This window comes from Myxocyprinus asiaticus, chromosome 18 (assembly GCF_019703515.2).
Source record: "Myxocyprinus asiaticus isolate MX2 ecotype Aquarium Trade chromosome 18, UBuf_Myxa_2, whole genome shotgun sequence".
Classification (NCBI taxonomy): Eukaryota; Metazoa; Chordata; class Actinopteri; order Cypriniformes; family Catostomidae; genus Myxocyprinus; species Myxocyprinus asiaticus.
The window spans coordinates 8414401-8436500 of NC_059361.1; the positions used below are offsets into that span (position 1 = coordinate 8414401).

General features: G+C 36.5%; 1 protein-coding gene across 1 annotated transcript in view; it reads left to right on the top strand.

Annotated features, from left to right (window-relative positions):
- LOC127456024 (protein unc-13 homolog C-like) overlaps positions 1-19151 on the top strand; it is a 179410-nt gene extending 160259 nt beyond the window's left edge. Inside the window, exons 29-32 of the mRNA XM_051724298.1 lie at positions 4582-4729; positions 14418-14510; positions 15269-15428; positions 18859-19151. Of these exons, the coding sequence (XP_051580258.1) occupies positions 4582-4729; positions 14418-14510; positions 15269-15428; positions 18859-19144 (687 nt within the window). The 3' untranslated portion in view covers positions 19145-19151. The remainder of the gene's footprint in view (positions 1-4581; positions 4730-14417; positions 14511-15268; positions 15429-18858) is intronic.
- Positions 19152-22100: the final 2949 nt, after the last annotated feature.

Here is a 22100-nt window from a genome sequence, read left to right on the forward strand (position 1 = left end):
TCAGATATTTTATTGATTCCATCATCTCCAAGGATTCCAAACACGTGCCACTCCCTGTTTAGATTCATCATGGAGTTGGAGTTTTGCTCATCAGTATTCAGGACAGATGCAAATTAACAAAAGATTAACAAAAGCCTTGAGTTACATATTGCCACAGGATCATTTGACTGAGGTGGCAAAGATAGAAAAGACATCTGCATTGATTAACAAGAATGATCATTAATATGTGAGAAGTGTTGTGTTGATATCTGTTTTGTTGTCTTCAACTGTTTTTATTAAAAGCCTTAAAGGAATGTTTTGGTTCTATACAAGTTAAACTCTGTTGACAGCATTTGTGGCATAATGTCATTTGCCACAGAAAATCATTTTGACTCGTCCCTTAGTTGTTGATTTTTTTTTTTTTTTTTTTTAGTTTTGTTGTTGTTTTGTTTTAATTAAAATCCTCTTTACACCTACAACTTGCACTTACAATGGAAGTAAACCAGGCCACTATTCCAGAGGGTTTCAAAGCAGAAACTTGAAGCTCGTACTGTCAAAAGCACGGACGTACATGCATTATTCTGTAAAGACCTGTTTATTTTTTAAGCTGTAAAGCTGTGTGAATGGTGGTGGCGTAGTGGGCTAAAGCACATAACTGGTAACCAGAAGGTTGCTGGTTCGATTCCCACAGCTACCACCATTGCATGCTTGAGCAAGGCACTTAAATCCAGGTTGCTCTGGGGGTACTGACCCTGTAATAAGTACACTGTAAGTTGCTTTTGATAAAAGCGTCTGCTAAATCTGTAAATGTAAAGTTGTCCTGTAAAAAAATGTCCCTTTGAGGTTGGACTATTTTTCTAGATGGAACTTCTGTTTATGCGTTACCTATGTAACTCTTCTGGGTGAATTTTGATCAATGTAAATAGTACTTTGTAGATAATTGTCACATCCCTTGCTGTTATTGTTGTGCGTATTGTGCTACAATTACGAGGTTTACTGACGTTACGTTATAATGGCATTGAAGTTGAAAGACTGGATATAACTTCACAGTATTCTTATCCCAGTCTTCATAATAATGGTTTTTAAACTTGGTTAAAATTAATTTAGAAATATAGAATTGTTCATTGCTAATTCATAATCATAATATTGTAAATTAAATAATGTTAATGAATACAGCTGTATTATATAAGTAGAAATTAGAAAATTAACACCAAGTTTAAAAAATGCTGTAAAAGTATTGTTCACTGTTTGTTTATGGTAACTATAGTGTTAACTAATACAACATTATTGTAAGGTGTTACCAATAAGTCTAATAAGTCTTTTGGCTAAACTCTAAACAGTGTGTAATTTAATGTTTATTTACTTCCATTGCAAGTGCCTTATTTTAGGGCTGGGTATTGGCACAGATTTCCTGGTTTGATTTGATTCCAATTCACAAGCTCTCGATTCAATATATTATTCGAATCAATCAAAATATTAATTTTACAAATTATATTTGATTAATTTTTCATCATTTTGGTCACATTTTAGCTTTTTTAAAAACTAATACGTGTATTTAATCAACAAATATGATATTATATTGCATATATTATATTTTGTTACATGTTTATTGTTCAGTTGCATAATTATTTACAAGCATTTACATTGATTTGTTGAACGTGTTAAAAACCGGCACTGTGTCTTTAAGAAAACTGGCATTTCTGTAAAGAGTGTCTGTAAGTAAGCGCATGTTAAATAGAGAGATCCGTACGGCTTTACTTCATCTGTGCAATGCGTGATTACAATAAAAAAATTTTTTTTTTTTTTTTTTTTTTTTTGTGAAAGAGAAATTATTCAATGACAAATGAGTTGTGTGGATCTCATCTTTACACATTACATGGAATGTATACATGAATACACGCATACATACACAAACTTTTACTCTCAACACGCAGTGAAAGGATCTCACTGCTGAATACTCCACCGCTATAATACACAATTACTGGAGAATGAAATCTAAACATTTACCAGCCAGTTGCCAAATATAATTTTTTTTTTAGTTGCATAGTGTGAAATTTGGTTGCAATTGCAAGTGGTTTCCTTTCATTGTAGAGGGCTGCGCATGGAGTAAAATATCAATCTTGGGATTTAAGGATCAATATCGAGATCATTCAAATTTAAATCACAATGCATCGGGAAATCAATATTTTTACCAACCACTAGTAAACACAATTTAAGAAAAACTATTTTGAACCATTTCAATAAAGTTATCAACATTATTTTCTGTGGTAATTGACATAATTCCACAAATGCTGTTAATAGAGCTCAACTTATGTTGAATCCGAAACATTCCTTTACAAAAGCTTGCAAAAATGAATACATGCTAGTAAAAATGCTCTATGAATTATGCAGCTGAAATAATGTGCCACCGGAAGAGCATGCATTTGAAATCTACTGCATTTCAAGTATTTCTATAAAACCAAAATTGAAATTATCAGTATATAAAAGATCAGTGCTCTTTTTGGAACCATACATGATACTCTAGTCTCTAATATGCCCACAGAACTTTTGCTCTGAGTTTGAGCAAATGTTGTGAATGATGCAGCTTGTTTATTATTTGTTCTGAATTACCAAAGTGATGCTCCACATGACCAATCAATACAGCAGAGACAAATAACATCAGCTCAGCAAGTCATTATTCATCATCGGATAAATCAGAGTCAAGGTGTAAGCCACAGCAGCCAGAGGCAAATAAAGAGATGATAAAGTGCTGTTTACAAAATTAAATTGGAGGAACTGTGAAATGACTCTTTTTGAAATGAGAAAACACACTGATAACTACATCAAGAAAGAAAGAAAGAAAGAAAGAGAGTAAGAAAATAAAGAAAAAAAGAAAGAAAACACTAAAGGAGATTTATATGTATATACATTTGGGTTGTGTTAACTACAAAAATCATGAGACTAATCGTGACTAATTATAGTCATCTATTGACAGCCCTGATATAGTATTATGAGGTAGAGAAATAGGGAAAATGAATTAGAGGTGGTCAAAGTGAAAAAGTAAATGTAAACTTTCAAAATGACACATGTCCTTTCAACAGAACCAGCGAAGTTGATTCCTCAAAGTAAATCGTATTTGCCTTAATCATAGCAGACAATAAGCAAACCAGAAAACATCACCAGCCCATCCACACTGTTCATTCTCTTATTGTCCTTTATGCTAATGGAATAATAAACCAGAGCTGATAAAAAGGCAACCTGTCAGAGACACCCATGTGCAGTCGTATCAGATATCTCAGTGTGCCATTTACTCTGCCATTTCCTCTGGGTTTCTGTTAACCCCAATCTGATAGTGCTCGGCTGACAAGAGGTGAACATGTCGGCTGTTTTATCCATCTTATGTCTCAACAATAACTTGGTATTCACTAAATTAGCATAACTTGTAGCTATGAATTTTACAGAATTGCTTCAGCATAGCCTGTGGTGACTCTCCACTGAGAACTTTTGATTAACAACGTTTTAATTAATGTGCTCTGTTGTAATGAATTACTGATTTTTCACTGTGTGTACATGGTGGTGCAATACTTCAGCGAATATGCGCTCTAGGCTGTGCTATTTTGTGAATAGTCATGGCTGAAGTGTGTTGTGTCAGTATAACACTATTACAATATTAAGGACACAAACTTTTTAAAAAATGTTATTTTACTAAGAAAATTCATTGAGTGGCATCCTTCCCTTAGAAGATAAAGTCCCTGGCATGTTAACCATAAAGTAGGACGGTCAATCAATTCACATTTTTAATCTAATTAATTACATGATATGCTGATTAATTAATCGCATATATAAATATTTGCTGAGAAAGGCCCTTAACTAACAATAATTGAATACATAATGATTAAATAATTATAAAAAGTTATATTTAGATAATTATAAAAAAATAATATAATATATTATAAATATAATAATTCAGATAATTACAATGCAGAAGAGTAAAGCATTGATAAGACAATACAAAGAGTTGCCTTTGAAGGCAGTATATTGTTTATTTTCATATTATTGAACATAAGCCTATCATACAGTCCACAACAATACATTTTGCAATCGAATTCCTCAATCTGTTTTAGATAGATTTATTATAAGTGCTTTTTTAAGGACACATCAGTGTACACATGCATCATGCGTGATGTCTGCATCGCATCATAAATGCAGAGTATTTAAGTCACTGTGTCAAGTTAAACGTAGTTTAAAACATAGAAAAACACATCTCGAGATCCTTACATTTGGAACTGTGCTCCATCCAGCTTTGTTTAAATGCAAAAACACGTTCTCACCTTGTGCTGTCACTAGTGTCAAGCAAGCCTGAGTGCAGTTTGTTGTCTGTACAGCTGCACGTTGGCTATACAGCTAGAGTTTTGCTTACTACCCCCTGCTGAAAACAGGTGGTACTTCAAGCTTGAAATGTTCCAGTTCCTTATTATGGTCAGGGGACCTGATTAATTGAGTACATTTTTTAACGTGTTTTTTTATATATATATATAATTAATTGCACTGATTTAATGCATTAAATCGACAGCCCTCAAACTGAGGTTGGCCAGTAACCAGCGTGTTTATTTCTCTGTTCAGCAATATTTCCATGCAGGGGGAAATGGTTTGAAGAAGACTTTCCTGGAAAAGAGTCCCGATCTGAAGTCCTTGAAATACGCCCTCAGCCTTTACACTCAACCCACAGATGCCTTGATCAAGAAATATATATGCACCCAGACCTCTCAAGGTAAGAGACCATGTTTATGCTCTCAGCAGACAGATCATACATCTGCCTGTCAGGACTGAAGGGGGGGTGAGTTAGATAGGTTTCCATTGAGTGAGACAGCTGTATGCACTTAATGTATCACAACAACCTACTATTTTTGTAACAAAAGTAGTATGCTGAATGTATTATGTGCACAGTGTTCAAATATTCTGTATGCGTACAATACCTGGATGACCTATTACAGTTCATCTGCCAAAATCAACACAATCTCATGAAATTTACATGACTGTGGCAACATTTTTGCAAAATTATATTACATGGTTCCTTACATATATCGTGGCTGTTTTGAGATGAAATATCCACTGAGTGGCGCTAAAAGGAGTGGTGGTGGCGTAGTGGGCTAAAGAACAGAAGGTTGCCAGTTCTATCCCCACAACCACCACCATTGTGTCCTTGAGCAAGGCACTTAACTCCAGGTTGCTCCGGGTGTGGATTGTCCCTGTAATAAGTGCACTGTATGTCGCTTTGGATAAAAGCATCTTCCAAAATGCATAAATGTAAAGCGAGTTAAATGTTCTCCCAAATAAATGAGGTTTTTAACATTAAAATGTTACAAGTCATGCACTAAAAGTGTTAAGATGTCATAATATTGACTTCCGAATTGGACAATTTAGGTAGCGGACGGTATGTGCGAGCCTCCCATCAACCTCAACTTAAATTACTTTAATCTGCTGTAACTGACATTTATAGCTGGTCATTTATCCATTCGGGGGTCACAGTATTCATATTTTCCCTAAAACTGAGGTCAAATGCCTCCCTCAAAAACAAAAAATTATCAAGATTCTAAAAAGGCTACATTGAGCAGCAAAGTAGTGAAAATGGTGGCGGCCTCAGGCACCAACGAGAAATTCTCCCCGAGTTTGCTGACTGTGGAGCTGGAGAAACGGCGTGAATATCTCAAAGAAGATATGAGTGCATTTATTAAGTCATCACTTGTGCCAATTCGGCGGTCTATAGAGACTTTTCAAGAAACGGTGGACAAGTTTGGGAAGCGTCTTAACTTTGTGGAAACTACGGCGGGGGAAAACTTTGCAGCTCTTACTGAAGCGAAGGCAGACATTGTTCAAGTTTACTTTGTGCTTGCTGAAGGACATCATGGGTGAACAGGTGTTCGAGAATCCACCAGAGCTGGAAAGAGCACATCATGCATTGGCACCTAAACCCAGAGATGGTCAACCTCCGAGGCCCATTATTGTTTGTTTTCACCATTACCAGGAAAAGGAGCGGGCTTTGCTCTGGGCCAGGCAGCATGAACAGCAGTACCGAGGGAAGACTCTCAGATTTTACCCTGATCTAAGCGCGATACTCTCTAAAAAGCGAGCTGCATTCAGAAACATCAAAGCAACACTCTTATCAGAAGGGATCCACTTCAGGTTTCCCTATCCTGCCTGTCTGCGACTCACATATGATGGGAAAACCATCACCTTTGAGGACGCATCTGAAGCCGAAGCCTTCTATGAGCGTCGGATCAACACGAGTGCTGCTGAGGGAAAATTATTTGACTGTCGAGAATTGACTGTTATGAACTGGTCTGTAGGTAGGCACATGCCGGCTGATGTGCCAGATCTCACATTCTGACTTATGACTTCTTTGGCTGTAAATAAGACCAGGGGGTGTATCTGTTAGGAGTATTATGCTTGTGGAAGGAATATAAGTACACCCCACTCTCTTGTTTTGCCTTCGATTACAGTTCATATTTATAAAAAATTGTGGAATTTAAAATGATAACATCTACATTGTTGGGAGCTCAATAGTAGAGTTTAAGTAATGAAGGGTTACTGGGAGTGGAAGAGCTTTAGTGGAGTCCTGCAGATTGCCTCAGTTGGGGAGGAAAACATAGGAAAGAGTGTTCTAATGTTTTTGGGTTGGGTTACTGCCTTTCTCCCTTTCTGTATTTTGTTTTTGTTATCTTCGAGGGTTACTTTACATGTTTTGATGTGGTTTTCAGTCGATATCAGGGATATTGTGAAATGTAGTCTGGTATTCATTTTGATGCATGAGTCGCAGGTGCAATATTTATTTTTTATTACAGTAAATTATGGCTGATGTATCTTGTGGGGGAGGAGTGACTGGAATGTCATCTGTTAGATTTACATCCTGGAATGTTAAAGGTTTGAATGGTGCTATAAAATGGTCTAAGATTTTTTTCTCATCTTAAATGTCTTAAAACTGACATAGCCTTCCTTCAAGAGACACATTTACTTAATTCAGATCACTTTAGATTAAAGAAACCATGGGTGGGACACATTTTCCATTCTAATTTTAATGCAAAAGCAAGAGGAACAGCTATAATAATAATACACAAAAGAATCCAGTTTCCAGTCTCCAGTATCTGACCCTCAGGGTCATTATATTATTGTTTCGGGACAACTTGCTAGTGAATGTTTATGGCCCTAACTGGGATGATGGGGGATTGGTGAATAAGCTTGTATCAGTACTGCCAAATTTTAATTCACATTATTTGATTTTGGGGGGTGATCTTAATTATGTAATGGACCCAATTTTAGACTGCTTTCATCCTAAACTGCAGGCTTTCTCTAAAATGGCACTCGAACTTTCAGCTTTTACGAGCTAGACTAGGTGTGTTGACCAGTGGCGCTTTCTTAACCCTCACAGCAAGGTATTTTCCTTCTTTTCACATGTACACCATTGCTATTCAAGAATTGATCAATTTTTTTATAGATAAAAATCTCTCTTCATTAAAAGGAGTAGAATATTCAGCTATTGTAGAATCTGATCATGCTCCTTTACTACTCTACATTTCTTTTTCCTTAAACTTCAATGGCTGCTTGTGGCAGTTAAACTCTGAACAAAAAGAGAATTTAGATCAACCTCTTCAACTTCAGGAAATCTCTAATGCTATCTCTGCGATGCAGAGTAGCAAGGCCCCTGGCCCTGATGGATTCCCAATTGAATTCTATAAGAAGTTTTCTGCCAAATTATCCCCCCTCTACTTAATATGTTTGAACATTCTCTATCTCAAGGCTCCCTGCCAAAATCTCTCACAGAAGCACTGATTACACTTTTACTGAAACCTGATAAGGAGGCAACTAAGTGTAGTTCATATAGACCCGTTTCTTTGTTAAACTCTGACATCAAAATTCTATCAAAATTGTTGGCTATCTGATAGAGTCCCCCTTGGCTAATATTATTTCTACCAAACAGACTGGTTTCATAAAGGTCGGCACTTATTTTCCAATGTTCATCATCTTCTCAATGTCCTTTACACTGCCTCATCTCATGATATCCCTGAAGTTGTAGTGTCATTAGATGCTGAAAAGGCATTTGATCGGGTGCAGTGGGATTATCTTTTCTTTGCTCTGGGAAGGTTTGGTTTTGGCCCCAAATTTTTAGAGTGGATCTGTCTTCTGTATATTTCTCCAGTTGCTTCTGTGGTTACTAATAAATTGCTGTCAAAAAAATTCTCCCTGTCAAGGGGTACTCGTCAAGGGTGCCCATTAAGCCCCCTTCTGTTTACTATTGCAGTAGAACCATTATCTCTGATACTTAAGGCTACACCTTCAATCCGTGGTATATGCAGATGGGGTGAGGATCAAAAACTCTCATTATATGCTGTCGACCTGCTTCTCTACATCTCAGATCCTATATCATGCATTACTGACAAAGTGCTACGTAATTTTGGTAATTTTTCAGGTTATAAGTGAAATATCTCCAAAATGAATGTATACCTGTAAATGCTCTGGCTAGGAATATACCTGATTTCGCTCTTCCCTTTCACATAGCAAGGTTCGGGTTTAAATATTTGGGTATTAACATTACATGTAATTTCAAGGGTCTGTATGAAAATAATTCTGTTCCACTTTTAACTAAACTTAAATCTGACCTTCAAAAATGGAGGATTATTTACTTGACTTTAGTTGGCAGGTTGAATTGTGTAAAAATGACCATCCTTCCTAGATTCTTATACTTATTTCAGTGTCTCCCTAATTTTCTATCCAAAACCTTTTATAGTACGGTAGATACATTGATATCTAGATTTATATGGGATGGAAAAGCTCCTAGGATTCAGAAAGAGTTCCTTCAGAAACACAAGATTTATGGGGGTTTAGCTGGATGGCTCACATACAAAAGATAGCTTATTGGATGCATTCACCAGGTACTGAGTGGTGTGAGGCAGAGTCTAAATCTTGTATAACAACTTCTCTACAAGCCCTAGTTACATCTAGCTTACCTATCAAAACTGTACAATACACATCTAATCCTGTTGTCTGTTCTACTCTTTAAATATATATGCAGCTACATCAGCATTTCCAGTTGCGACAAACACTCCTGCTTCAAAGCCCAATAGCCAGCCAAAATAGACTTTGCTTTTACACAATGGCAGAATAAGGGCATTGTCCAGTTAGGTGATCTTTATAAAGATTTTAATGATCCAATTTTAATGATCTGCGTTCCAAATTCAATCTCAATCAGAGAGATCTTTTTCATTATTTTCAGGTCCGTCACTTTGTTAATACTAACAGCCCATCATTCCCTAATATTCCTTCACGGTCTCCTGCAGATTTTCTCTTAGAAGCACTCCTCCACTTGCAAGGTTTTATATAACACATATATTTAATACTCATGTCTATAAACAGAGTAGGAACAGGTAAAATTAAGAATAATTGTGAAATAGAGTTTGGAATGGAACTTCCAGATGAAATTTGGAGCAGCGTACTGCAAAGAGTGAATGGTAGTACTTGTGCATGACTGAATTTAATACAGTTCAAGGTTCTGCACCATTTACATTTAAGCAGAGCACGAATATCTTCCTTCAATCCTAATTTTGATAAGACATGCATAAGATGTTATGCCGGTGTATCAGATTTAACACACATGTTCTGGTCTTGCCCTAAAGTATTGGTCCACTGTTTTCAACACACTCTCTAAAGTTTGTGATGTACGGTTGGAGCCTTGTGCTGGAATTTGTATATTTGGGGGTTCCAAGTGGGGAATTGAACTTGACCTATAGGCAAATAAATGTCATTGCATTAGCATCCTTATTAGCACGTAGGCAAATTTTGTTGCTCTGGAAATCTGCAAACCCACCTATAGCAGCACACTAGCTTCAGGATTTGATGTTATACTTGCATTTTGAAAAGATAAAATATTCAATTAGACACATAAGTTCTCCTATGTTTGTCAACCCTTATTATCATATTTTTCTATCATACAATCACTTCCTGTGGATTAATGGGGTTAACTGTTGTTAATTGTGGCATTCCCGGTGCACCTCTCTTCATGGTTGTTTATTTATTTCTATTGATTTATTTATTTATTTCTTCTTGTATATGTGTAAGGCTCATGATGTTCAACAGTATAGTGATTTTTCTGATTTCTGATGTCATTAATGGTTGTATTTTAGTTTATTATTATTGTATTATTATTGTTATTATTAATTTTTATTATGATTATAACTTTTTAACTGATTACTCCTAAGGCAGGTTGTTCTGGGTTAGTTGGGGAGGGATTGGAAATGTTAAAAGTATGTCTCTGTGCAAAGAATTACATTTGTTCTTGCAAATAAAAATATTAATAATAAAAATAAAATAAAAAGATGTCATAATATAGCATTATGTGCAGAGCAGGGCAAAAAGTAAGCATTTATGAATGTATAGTCATTTTACTCGTAATTTGTGTGAAAAGGAGTAAATTGTATTGTTGTTTTTGTGCCTCTAGTGTTCATTGCATCAGGAAATTGCTTCAGTACAGTTCATACAATGAGACACATAAAAATATTTTGCAAAAATGTTGGTATAGTAATGTGATTCTATGAGACCAGCTAGGCCAAAATGTACAGTGTAAAACAGAGTACACTGTATGGAATACAGTGTCCCACTATGCAATGCTCTTGACTTTCCATTTTTCGTGTGACGAATGAACCGAAAGTAATATCAGCCACAATCTCATTCTTACTCATTCTGCAGGTAGTATGTATGGATGTATGCTATTCCGACCATTATTTCATTGGACTACTAAGACATTTTTACAGAAAATTAGATTAAATATGTTGTTTTTTAAATTATTTCTAAGATGATTACTGAATGCCATTCGCTGTTTTAAACATGCATGTAATGAAGTCATGTGACAACAATGTAGCATACTACTGTTTGAAATGTATATCCTTGCACACTCCATATTGTTTCACACACTATTTTTAAAAAGTAAACTGTATATACTGGTCAGTATGCAGCAAGCAGTACGCTAGTATTCAATTCCAAACACAACCTCACTCCTGCAGGTCTGCTTCATGCTTTATCTGAAATCCTGAGGCCAAATACAAAGAGAGAATATGATTTATCTAATGTGTGATACACAATGTTGCCCTATATTTTAACATGTGAGGGGATAACATCATCAGTGCTAAACTTCTGAGAAATATAAAGCAGCTTACTTTGTTTTAATTTAGAAGATGTGTTCATGTCCCGGTCCAGATCTTTCCACACTCTTAAAATCTTAAAATGCAGCTTAAACATTACTATCAGTTTCGAATTCACCGTCAAGAGCTCTAGTGTAGTAGTCTAGTGCTGTTCTCTAGTGCCCTAAAAATACACAGCACATATTTGGTAAAATATTAAAATAGTGCATTTTTATTAATTCAGCAATTCAATTCATGCATTTTGTATTTGTAGCTGTAAATGATATAATACAGTCAACAGGACCTAACCCAAACCCCAACCCTATACCTAACTGTCAGTGGAGTAAAAATGTAACTGTAGAGCGAAAAATGCAACCTCCGAATTGCGCTTTCGGAAGTAACATGTCGATTTCCCGTGTGATCATGTTGGATTTAAAAGCTATTATTCTCACAGACTGCGAACGGGAAAAAAAATCAAAACAAAACAAAAGTTGTTTAACTCTGTCAGAAAGAAAGTTGGAGACCTGCAGTGCACAGGGATTATTTTGAAATAATGCTTAAAAATGAGAGGTCTTTCAGTCAATACGATCTGTCCTGCAACAGTTTTTTCACCAATTCATTTTTAATAGCAGGGGTCTGCCATACATCCTGAATTCAGAATTCCTTAACTGTAATCTTACCAGATTGTTGGTTTGAACTGTATACTTTTGGAATAATTAAACTCTTTTCTTACTGGAGTTTCTCAAAGGAGTAGAGACAGACAGATTGCACCTAATTAGGAGAACTCAGGTGAGTAACAGAAAAGTAGTCAAGGGGGTTTGGTATCTTTTCATTTGTCCTTCAAAGTTTACAGCAAACAGATAAACTGTCAGGCCAACATTTGCCCAAACAAATTCAAGAGCCCATGACAACTATTAGCTAAATGAATGACTACATAATGACCTGCAGGTACTTGTCCATGGCAAACATAACCAATCAATCAAGATCAGATTAACCTTGTCTCGATTATAATTTGCTGTCTGACCTTTCGTAACAAATGCTCTGTTTGGTCAGTGTTTCGTTGACCAATGCCTTGGGTCTTTGGGTATTTTTCTGATGTAATTTAGATACTTAAACAACATGACACAGCAGACATTTCAAGTGTAAATTAATTTCCGTCTAGCGCTACTGGACCAGGAAGTAATCATGTTCACATAAATAAACAATGTTTAGTGCAGTGTAAAATAAAATTTTTACTCCACTGACAGTTAGGTTTAGGGTTGGGGTTTGGGTTAGGGGGGATGGTTAATTAAATACATATGCCTGTTGACTTTATTACATCATCTCAATATTGTTGCGACTCTTAGGACATTTAACTAGGAAACTGGAGCTCACAAGTGCCAGTATGTTCCACAATACTTCCAGCTTCGGCCACTAGGGGCAGTTATTTGAATTTCGTTAAGCACAGACCGATTTCAGCAGCAAAACTTTTGACCTACTCTCGCAGAATTCTCAGTGTGATCAGTCTGTTAAATCGTGCTTTGAATGGTCCCGAAATACACTACATGACCAAGAGTGTATGGACACCCCCTTCTTATTAACGGGTTTTGCTAGGCCCTTTAATTCTAATTAAGACAAATCTTAATGATACGACACACAATAACCTCAGTCAAGCTCTTTTGTCTGAATGGAAGCAAATCCTAACAGCCATGTTCCAACATCTAGTGTAAAGTCTTCCCAGAAGAGTGGAAGCTGATATGGAGGACCAACCCCCATTAATGTTTTTGAAATTACAGTAAATGCTCAAGCACTGATTGGTTTTGGGTGGCTAAAATGCTGTCTAGATAGGCAGCTCACTATAGTTTGGAACAAAGCAACAGTATAGTCCCTCTATATATTCATTGTCAGATATAATACATCTTGCTTGCTTTGGTGGTTATTTATGGGAAGGCATGTGTGCATGTTCATTTATTACACTAGAGCGACAGATTACATCTGACCAAGTGTGTGTCTGTGTGTGTTCTCTTTCATCGCCATCAAAACATCTGTAATTCTGTTTAGCGACGCTGTTATGGCTCCTTTGGGTGTTTAGACTGCACACCAGAGGGTCTTATAGAATGCAGGTCACATTCAAACACAATGATCTGCTTATTAGAGTGTGTGTGCATGTGTATTTCTGTCCAAGTGCACATTTGAAAATTTGAGTACATTTTGATAGAAAAATCTCACCCTGAAATTTGCAAATGAGTACATTAAAAATATTTTTAATTTTTTTTTATTATAGACCTCATAAAATGGATTGGTGAGCACAGATTTCCTACCTTTGTTGTTGTGTTTCCTATTGAAACTTATCGAAGGACTTGTCCCTTTAATTTAAACAACTATCTGTGGTTCTGCGCTATTTGTATAGTCATCATTTTTGGTCCATTTTGCTGGACTGTAAATTCTAATGTGATAAAGGTTAATTTTTGTCAATAGTTAGAAGTACACTAGAATGTAGATGACCTCAAAGCTAACAGCTATGAACTGAAAAGCAACAGAACTGCAATTTTGATTCATGTTTTTGAATGTGGTTTATTGTTGTGTCTGAAAAAAGATCTATGTCTATGTAGTTTTATTGTATCTGTAGGTATATTTGTTTGAATTTTACAGTTACATTTAATTCATTTAACAGATCCTTTTATCCAAAGCGTCTTACAAATGAGAAATACAACAAAAGTGTTTCATCATAAGGAGGCAATAACATGAGATGTGCTGCAATACAAAGTCTCAAATTGCTCAGAGAAGAACATGTTGGGAGGAAGGGGATAGACATTGGTGAAAGAATGGCGTTTTTTTATGAAGAAAGAAGATTTATGCAGAGTTATTGCATTAGTAGGATTGGGTCAAGTAGTTACGAAAGAGATGCATCTTTAGAATTAGAATTAGTCTTCTTGAAAATAGTTTAGAGAATCAGCTGCTCGGGTGGAGTTTGGTAGGTCATTCCACCATTGAGGAATGGTGGAAGTGAAAGTCAGAGAAAGCGTTTTGTGCCTCTGTGAATGGTAAATCGAGGTGCCGATCACAAGCTCACATGGACTTTTTTACAGGAATATTTTACAGGAAGCACTTCTTTTCCTCACAGATAATGTTCTAATGGTCATTTTTGTGAAGCTACAGCACATTTCATAAGATATGAGCATCAGCTAAATCACTTAAATGTAAATGTTTTGAATGTTTTTATTGTATATTATGAATGTTATGTGAGGGCCAGTATGTAATGCTTGCTTTTATGTGACATATGAAGTTTACATGATTTAAAACTGTTTCCAGGTCAGTCAAATTCTGGATCCGTTGGCGAAGTCGCTGTCCAGGTGGACTTGATCTCACACCCCGGTACTGGAGAACACAAAGTCAGCGTGAAAGGTAACACAAAAACATGTTTGTGGTCTTTATACAGATTTCCCGACTACACGCATCTGTTTATATTAGTAGATTTAATCATGATTTATTCGATTTATGAGCCTGTACACACTCACACAAACACACAAAACAGCAGTTAACTCATGATGAAGATACTCTGAGGCCTGATGTAGAGGTTACTGCAAATTATTTCCCGTTGTCACAGACAGTATATTCATTGAATCAATTAGTGTAATTTGACTGATAATTTGTTTGGATTGTGCGAGGGGTTTGCTGCTGCTGTAATTATCAGAATTAAAGTCCACCTCAGTCTGTAATGGCTCTCAGCTGGACTCTTTATCCAGCGCTCAGTCTCTGTTAATGAACTCCATGGGAGGAGAGTACGGTTTCTGTTGTGAATGACAGTTTTACTTATTTTTCTAAATACAGCTAATTGTTAGCACTTACCGTTTTGGTCATATTCAATTATGTATAACAGCAACCATTTGATGCATGTTGTACATTTTTACACCATAAAAATAGCTTGTATTTGACCAAAATTCCATTATCGTCAGCAACCTGAGTAATATTTTTTATGGTGTCAAAATAAAAGTTCCTTAAGAAATGTACATGAATGAATGTTTTTTTTTTCTGACAACAAAGCACTTGAACGCGACATACTCATAATTAACACTTCAGAAGTTGGAAGTATGATAATTCCGATAGCACATAAAGGCAGCATTAGTTACAGTTTCATGATTGTTTGACAATCTTCTCTGCAGTTGTGGGTGTGAACAACATTAACTGGCAGACGAACGCCATGTTCCGCCCGTTTGTGGAGATCAACGCCATCGGACCACACCTAGCTGACAAGAAACGCAAGTTTAGCACCAAAACCAAGAACAACAACTGGTCTCCAAAATACAATGAAACATTCCAGTAGTGAGTACTAATTTCATAAAGTATTGAACTTTTATAGAGATTATGCTGACACAAATATATTGTATATTCATGATTTATTCACAATGAGCCGGAATTCTCATTACATCTGGTCCATCCAGTTATCTTTTTTTTTGTTTAAATCACCATGGTGCAGATGCATAAATACTTTGCAATTTACATTATATATCATGATTTTTGCATTACTTATTATGTATTATACAAACATATTTTATGATGTATTTACATTTTTCCACAATCTTTCACATTACATTAATAAGACTTCATTAATGCACTCTAAAAATGGCTAGGTAAAAAAAACAAAAAAACAATTGGCAACCCAACACTTGGTAAATATTGGACAGAAAACATGTTGGATTAAACTAACCCAGCAATTTGGGTTACGCATTTTAACCCATTTAACCCAACAAGTCAGAAAATATTCTGGGCTAATTATACCTCATAAATAGTTATTATTTATTTAGTTTATAACTTATGTATGTATGTATATATATATATATATATATATATATATATATACTGTATATGTGTGTGCAGTTTATATACAATTAAATATAAACTGTTTATTTATATTAATCAGAATATTAAAGTCAGTCTTTATAAATTATTACAAATCCATTCAAATTCATTGAATAATCATACATTATTCATTAAAGTTTTAATGGAAATAAAACCATTATTAAACAGTGACGTGTCTTGCTTGACCACATGTGATTGGATTACCCGAGATGCATCTTAATATGGAGCCTGAGAATTACATGTAGATCTTTAGTTGACTCCTACCTCTCTGTCAAGGTGGCCTTTAAAGTCATCAAATGTATTTGGTAAAAGAGCCATCAAAATGCTTAAAAATACTTAGTGTTTCTCCCGTAAAAGAGACAGATAGATCTTGATGAAGAATATGACTGTGTCTACTGCCTGTTTTTTCTCCGGCAGCATAGACGGATCACCTTTAATCCAAGAAAATACACCTGAATAATAGCACAGAAATAAAATGTCCACATTAAGATTTACCCTTGATAGTCTCTTTTAAAGCTTCAAAGGCCTGTGCAGAGAAACAGAGAATTAAGAACAGACTTTAGTGAAGAGTTGATTCAACAAAAAGACCAGCATCTGGCATTTCAATAGAGGCATGCAAAGCCAAAGAGAAAATGTGATAAAGTTGTCTCACACAAGCATTGCTCTCTAGAATCAAACTCAATGACACTGAATTAACCTCTCGCTTAAAAACCACATAAAATACCATGAACTCAAAGCCCACTTTGGATATTAAGGGCATTTTAGCTTAATGGAGTCTTAAGCCTTTTTTGTATGGAATCATAAAAGGGCCTCTCTGTTTTTTTCACCCCTTGAATGTAATTTCTGTGTCTGATAAATGCAAAATTTTGAGCAGATAAAACAGCCTGAATGGGTTACAGAAACCCTGTGCTGTACTACTGCCATGGTTACAAAACAAACATATTAGACCAAAGACCAGCATATGTTGTGTTGCTGGTGTGCCAATGTCCCATTGCCTTGGTCAACCAGCTTTACTAGAAAGGCCATGCAGGTCAACCAGTTTCACCAATTAAGTTTTACTGGTCCACCAGCTACTGCAAAAATGGCACTTATATAATATCAAATAAATAGTGCCATGCTCTGCCTGTTGAGCTACAGGAATACTTGCAATAACGCAGGTAAAGAACATAGGACTAGACTTAAGGTTAGACCATTGCTTTAATTAAGACCACTAACAGGTTTCGTTTGTTTGGGAATTTGTAAAACTAAGGCATTTCTGAAATGTACTTAAAGGAATATTCAGTGTTCAATACAAGCTAAGCTCAATCGACAGCATTTGTGGCATAATGTTGACTACCGCAAAAGATTATTTCAACTCGTCCCTTCTTTAAAACAAAAAGAAAAGAAATAGAAGTTACAGTGGGGCACTTATAATGGAAGTGAATGTGTCCATTTTTTGGAGGGTTTAAAGGCAGAAATGTGAAGCTTCTAATTTTCTAAAAGCATTTACATTAATCATTAATTCTTCTGTTAAAACTCATGTATTATTTGAGCTGTAAATTTATTTAAATCGTAATTTTTACAGTAATTTTAGAGTTTGTTGGCATTACATTGTCATGGCTATGAAGTTGTAAAATTATCTCTAACTTAACACCGAAAAGATTAATAAGCGATTTTATCACACTAAAATCATGTTAACACGCATATTGTTTATGTCTCATGGCTATACTTTTAAAATAGTGAGTATCTTTTTTTGGGGGGGGATTTTTCCCCTTTTTCTCCCAATTTGGAATGCCCAATGTGCTTTTTAAGTCCTTGTGGTCACGTAGTGATTCGCCTCAGTCTGGGTGGCGGAGGACGAATCCCAGTTCCCTCAATGTCTGAGACCGTCAACCTGTGCATCTTATCACATGGCTTGTTGAGCGTGTTGCCACGGAGACATAGCGTGTGTGGAGGCTTCATGTCATCCACCATGGCAACCACGCTCAACTCACCACGCGCCCCACTGAGAACGAACCACATTATAGTGACCACGAGGAGGTTACCCCATGTGACTCTACCCTCCCTGGCAACCGGGCCAGTTTGGTTGCATAGGAGACCTGGCTGGAGTCACTCAGCACGCCCTGGGATTTGAACTAGTGAACTAGCGAACTCCAGGGGTGGTAGCCAGCATATTTTTCCACTGAGGTACCCAGGCCCCAAAATAGTGAGTATCTTAACGTTTACGGATTGGCCCCCTTTCACTTCCATTGTAAGTGCATCAATGGAATCCAGATTTTTGCTTTTTTTAAAGAAATGGAGGGGCAAGTCAAAATTAATTTTTGTGGGAATCAATATTATGCTGTCGATTGAGCTTAACTTTTCCTTCAAATAAATATTCTGGCTTCAATACAAGTTCGACCTCAATCGACAGCATTTGTAGCTTAATGCTGATTACAACAAAAATTTACCTTTTGTTTATAAAAAGCAAAAATCGGGGTTACAATGAGGCACTTAAAATGGAAGTGAATGGGGCTAATTATATCCAATTTTACAGCTAAATTGCCAGGTGGATGTAATGATATAAACCTTAAAACGACCATAAAAATAATGATACAACAACTTTACAGCTCAATTAATACACAAGTTTTAACAGAAGAATTAATGTAAGTGCTTTTATCAAATAATAAGCTTTAAACCCTCCAAAAATTGGCCTCATTCACTTCCATTGTAGGTGCCTCACTGTAACCTCAATTAAAGTAACCTGAAATTGCAAGGAAAATTATCAACAATTATGATTTTTGTTGTAATCCTGCGGTTAGGGTTAGGTTAAGTTAATTTACAGCATGTATTTAAATACTTCATCCAGAAGCAAATGATTTAAGTTTGATATCAAATTAAAATCAATTATGCCCTTTGTACCTTTTTCCCCCAGCGTTCTGAGTAACGAGCATGGCCCAGAAGCCTACGAGCTTCACATCTCCGTGAAGGACTACTGCTTTGCCCGAGAGGACCGTATCATCGGCATGACGGTCTTGCAGCTCAGAGAACTGGCTGAAAAGGGCAGTTTGAACACAAGCTATCCGCTCATCAGGAACGTAACGATGGACGAAACTGGTTTGACCATTATGAGAATACTCTCACAAAGGACCAATGACGATGTGGCCAAAGAGTTTGTACGTCTTAAATCAGACACACGGTCAGCCGAGGAAGTGTCGTAAAAATAATTGCGGGGGTGGGGGGGGGGGGGCACCAGGGAAAAAAGCGGCAAGAAACGGAGGGAAATCCCAACAGCGCAAGACGGTTGTGTTTGTTTTTGTGCATGTGTGTAAAACATCTGTTGGAATGTTCATTTTAAACTGCAAGTACGTACAAAAGTGTTTACCTACCGTATGCTCTATCAAATATTATATTCTACGAAGTTGTTCAAGAGATGTTGAATACAGTTTTGTATGACGATTAGTCTTTTTGAACAGATGTGTATTTGTTCAGATAAAGTGCCAAACCTGATGACAGAAAACAGAAGGGGAAAAAAAACAATAGACACATAAATGCATATGAATGCATATGGTCAAGTCTTTTTAAATTTGCTCGATTCTTTTGTCCAGTGTATATCATCCTCTTTTTAAGTGCGTAGCAGTTTTGTTTGTCTTTTCATTTGCACCCTACTTTTTTAGTTTTCATTGCCTCACCCTTTCCATCTCTCACAATGGCACTTGGTGGTGCATGTCTCGTTTCCTTGGTGACGTCTTTCCCATGTGTTCACAGTGACTGTGGGCGTCAGGTTCGAACCCATTCCTCTATAACGTTTTGTATTTTGAGCCGACTTTAAAAAGAGACCATTTTTTAAAATGGCGATGACTGCTATAATCTCTTCATAAGTGTTTGTAATTTTATAGTCGTTGACAACTATGAACCCCACCTTGTGTGCTGCCAATATAGGCAGAATGGGTGAAATGTTCTTTTCATTTTTATTTTTCCATAGGTTTATTTCCTTTGCGTTTTTTTTTTTTTATTTTTATTTTTTTTTTTAAACATAGGCATCTAGCCTATCTGAATTATCACTGTGAACATGGGCTCTGGAAAGCAAACGTACATCACATTTGCTGACTGTTTAATATCATCTTTATATATATATATATATATATATATATATATATATATATATATATATATATATATATATATTATTATTATTATTATTATTATTTTTATCTTTTTATTTTTTATTTTTTTCAAAAAATTTTGATTAAAAAAACTGCCAAAGTTATATATGAAAATGTTCATACAAAAGCAATCCATGATCTGTATGAAAATCAGTATATATTATGTACACATGTAACATACATATATGAATTAAGTTTTTAGTACTGCTAAATCATATCTGATTGTTCATAGGCCGGTTTTGAGTTTAATTTAGGATCTTTGTGAAATTGTTTTATCTGATATGAAGGTGGTAAATGTTGCTTTACAGAAAAGTTTATCGATCTCCGTCATTTCATTTATTTTTGTTTACAGAGGAAAAAGTATTGGTATTTATGCAACATTCCTATGTATTGCACTGATGGCAAATTGTATGTCATGTAAATATATTTAGTGAGATATTGTAATGAAAGTCTCATTGTTTTGCATTTTAAAGAAAGCTAACTTTTCCACATCTCACTCTATTATAGTATGTATCAGACAGTGTTGGATGTAATGCAATTACAAAGTAATTAGTTACATTTTAAATTGTAATCAGAGTATGGTTACTGACTTTCAGTTCAAAACATTACTTGGGTGACAAATATTACTAAAACTATTTACATGGAATGCATTTAAAGGGATATTCAGGGTTCAATACAAGTTAAGATCAATCGACAGCATTTGTGGCATAATTGAAACAACCACACCGTCTTTTTCCAGAGCAGCCTGTATTTCTCCTGAGGTTACCTGTGGGTTTTTCTTTGTATCCCGAACAATTCTTCTGGCAGTTGTGGCTGAAATACACTATATTGCCAAAAGTATTCGCTCATCTGCCTTTAGACGCATATGAACTTAAGTGACATCCCATTCTTAATCCATAGAGTTTAATATGACGTCGGCCCACCCTTTGCAGCTATAACAGCTTCAACTCTTCTGGGAAGGTTTTCCACAAGGTTTAGGAGTGTGTTTATGGGAATTTTTGACCATTCTTCCAGAAGCGCATTTGTGAGGTCAGACACTGATGTTGGATGAGAAGGCCTGGCTCGCAGTCTTCGCTCTAATTCATCCCAAAGGTGCTCTATCGGGTTGAGGTCAGGACTCTGTGCAGGCCAGTCAAGTTCTTCCACACCAGACTCACTCATCCATGTCTTTATGGACCTTGCTTTGTGCACTGGTGCGCAGTCATGTTGGAACAGGAAGGGGCCATCCCCAAACTGTTCCCACAAAGTTGGGAGCATGGAATTGTCCAAAATCTCTTGGTATGCTGAAGCATTCAGAGTTCCTTTCACTGGAACTAAGGGGCCAAGTCCAGCTCCTGAAAAACAACCCCACACCATAATCCCCCCTCCACCAAACTTCACAGTTGGCACAATGCAGTCAGACAAGTACCGTTCTCCTGGCAACCGCCAAACCCAGACTCGTCCATCAAATTGCCAGATGGAGAAGTGTGATTCGTCACTCCAGAGAACGCGTCTCCACTGCTCTAGAGTCCAGTGGCGGCGTGCTTTACACCACTGCATCCAATGCTTTGCATTGCACTTGGTGATGTATGGCTTGGATGCAGCTGCTCGGCCATGGAAACCCATTCCATGAAGCTCTCTACGCACTGTTCTTGAGCTAATCTGAAGGCCACATGAACTTTGGAGGTCTGTAGCGATTGACTCTGCAGAAAGTTGGCGACCTCTGCGCACTATGCGCCTCAGCATCCGCTGACCCCGCTCTGTCATTTTACGTGGCCTACCACTTCATGGCTGAGTTGCTGTCATTCCCAATCGCTTCCACTTTGTTATAATACCACTGACAGTTGACTGTGGAATATTTAGTAGTGAGGAAATTTCACGACTGGATTTGTTGCACAGGTGGCATCCTATCACAGTACCACGCTGGAATTCACTGAGCTCCTGAGAGCGGCCCATTCTTTCACAAATGTTTGTAGAAGCAGTCTGCATAGGTGCTTCATTTTATACACCTGTGGCCATGGAAGTGATTGGA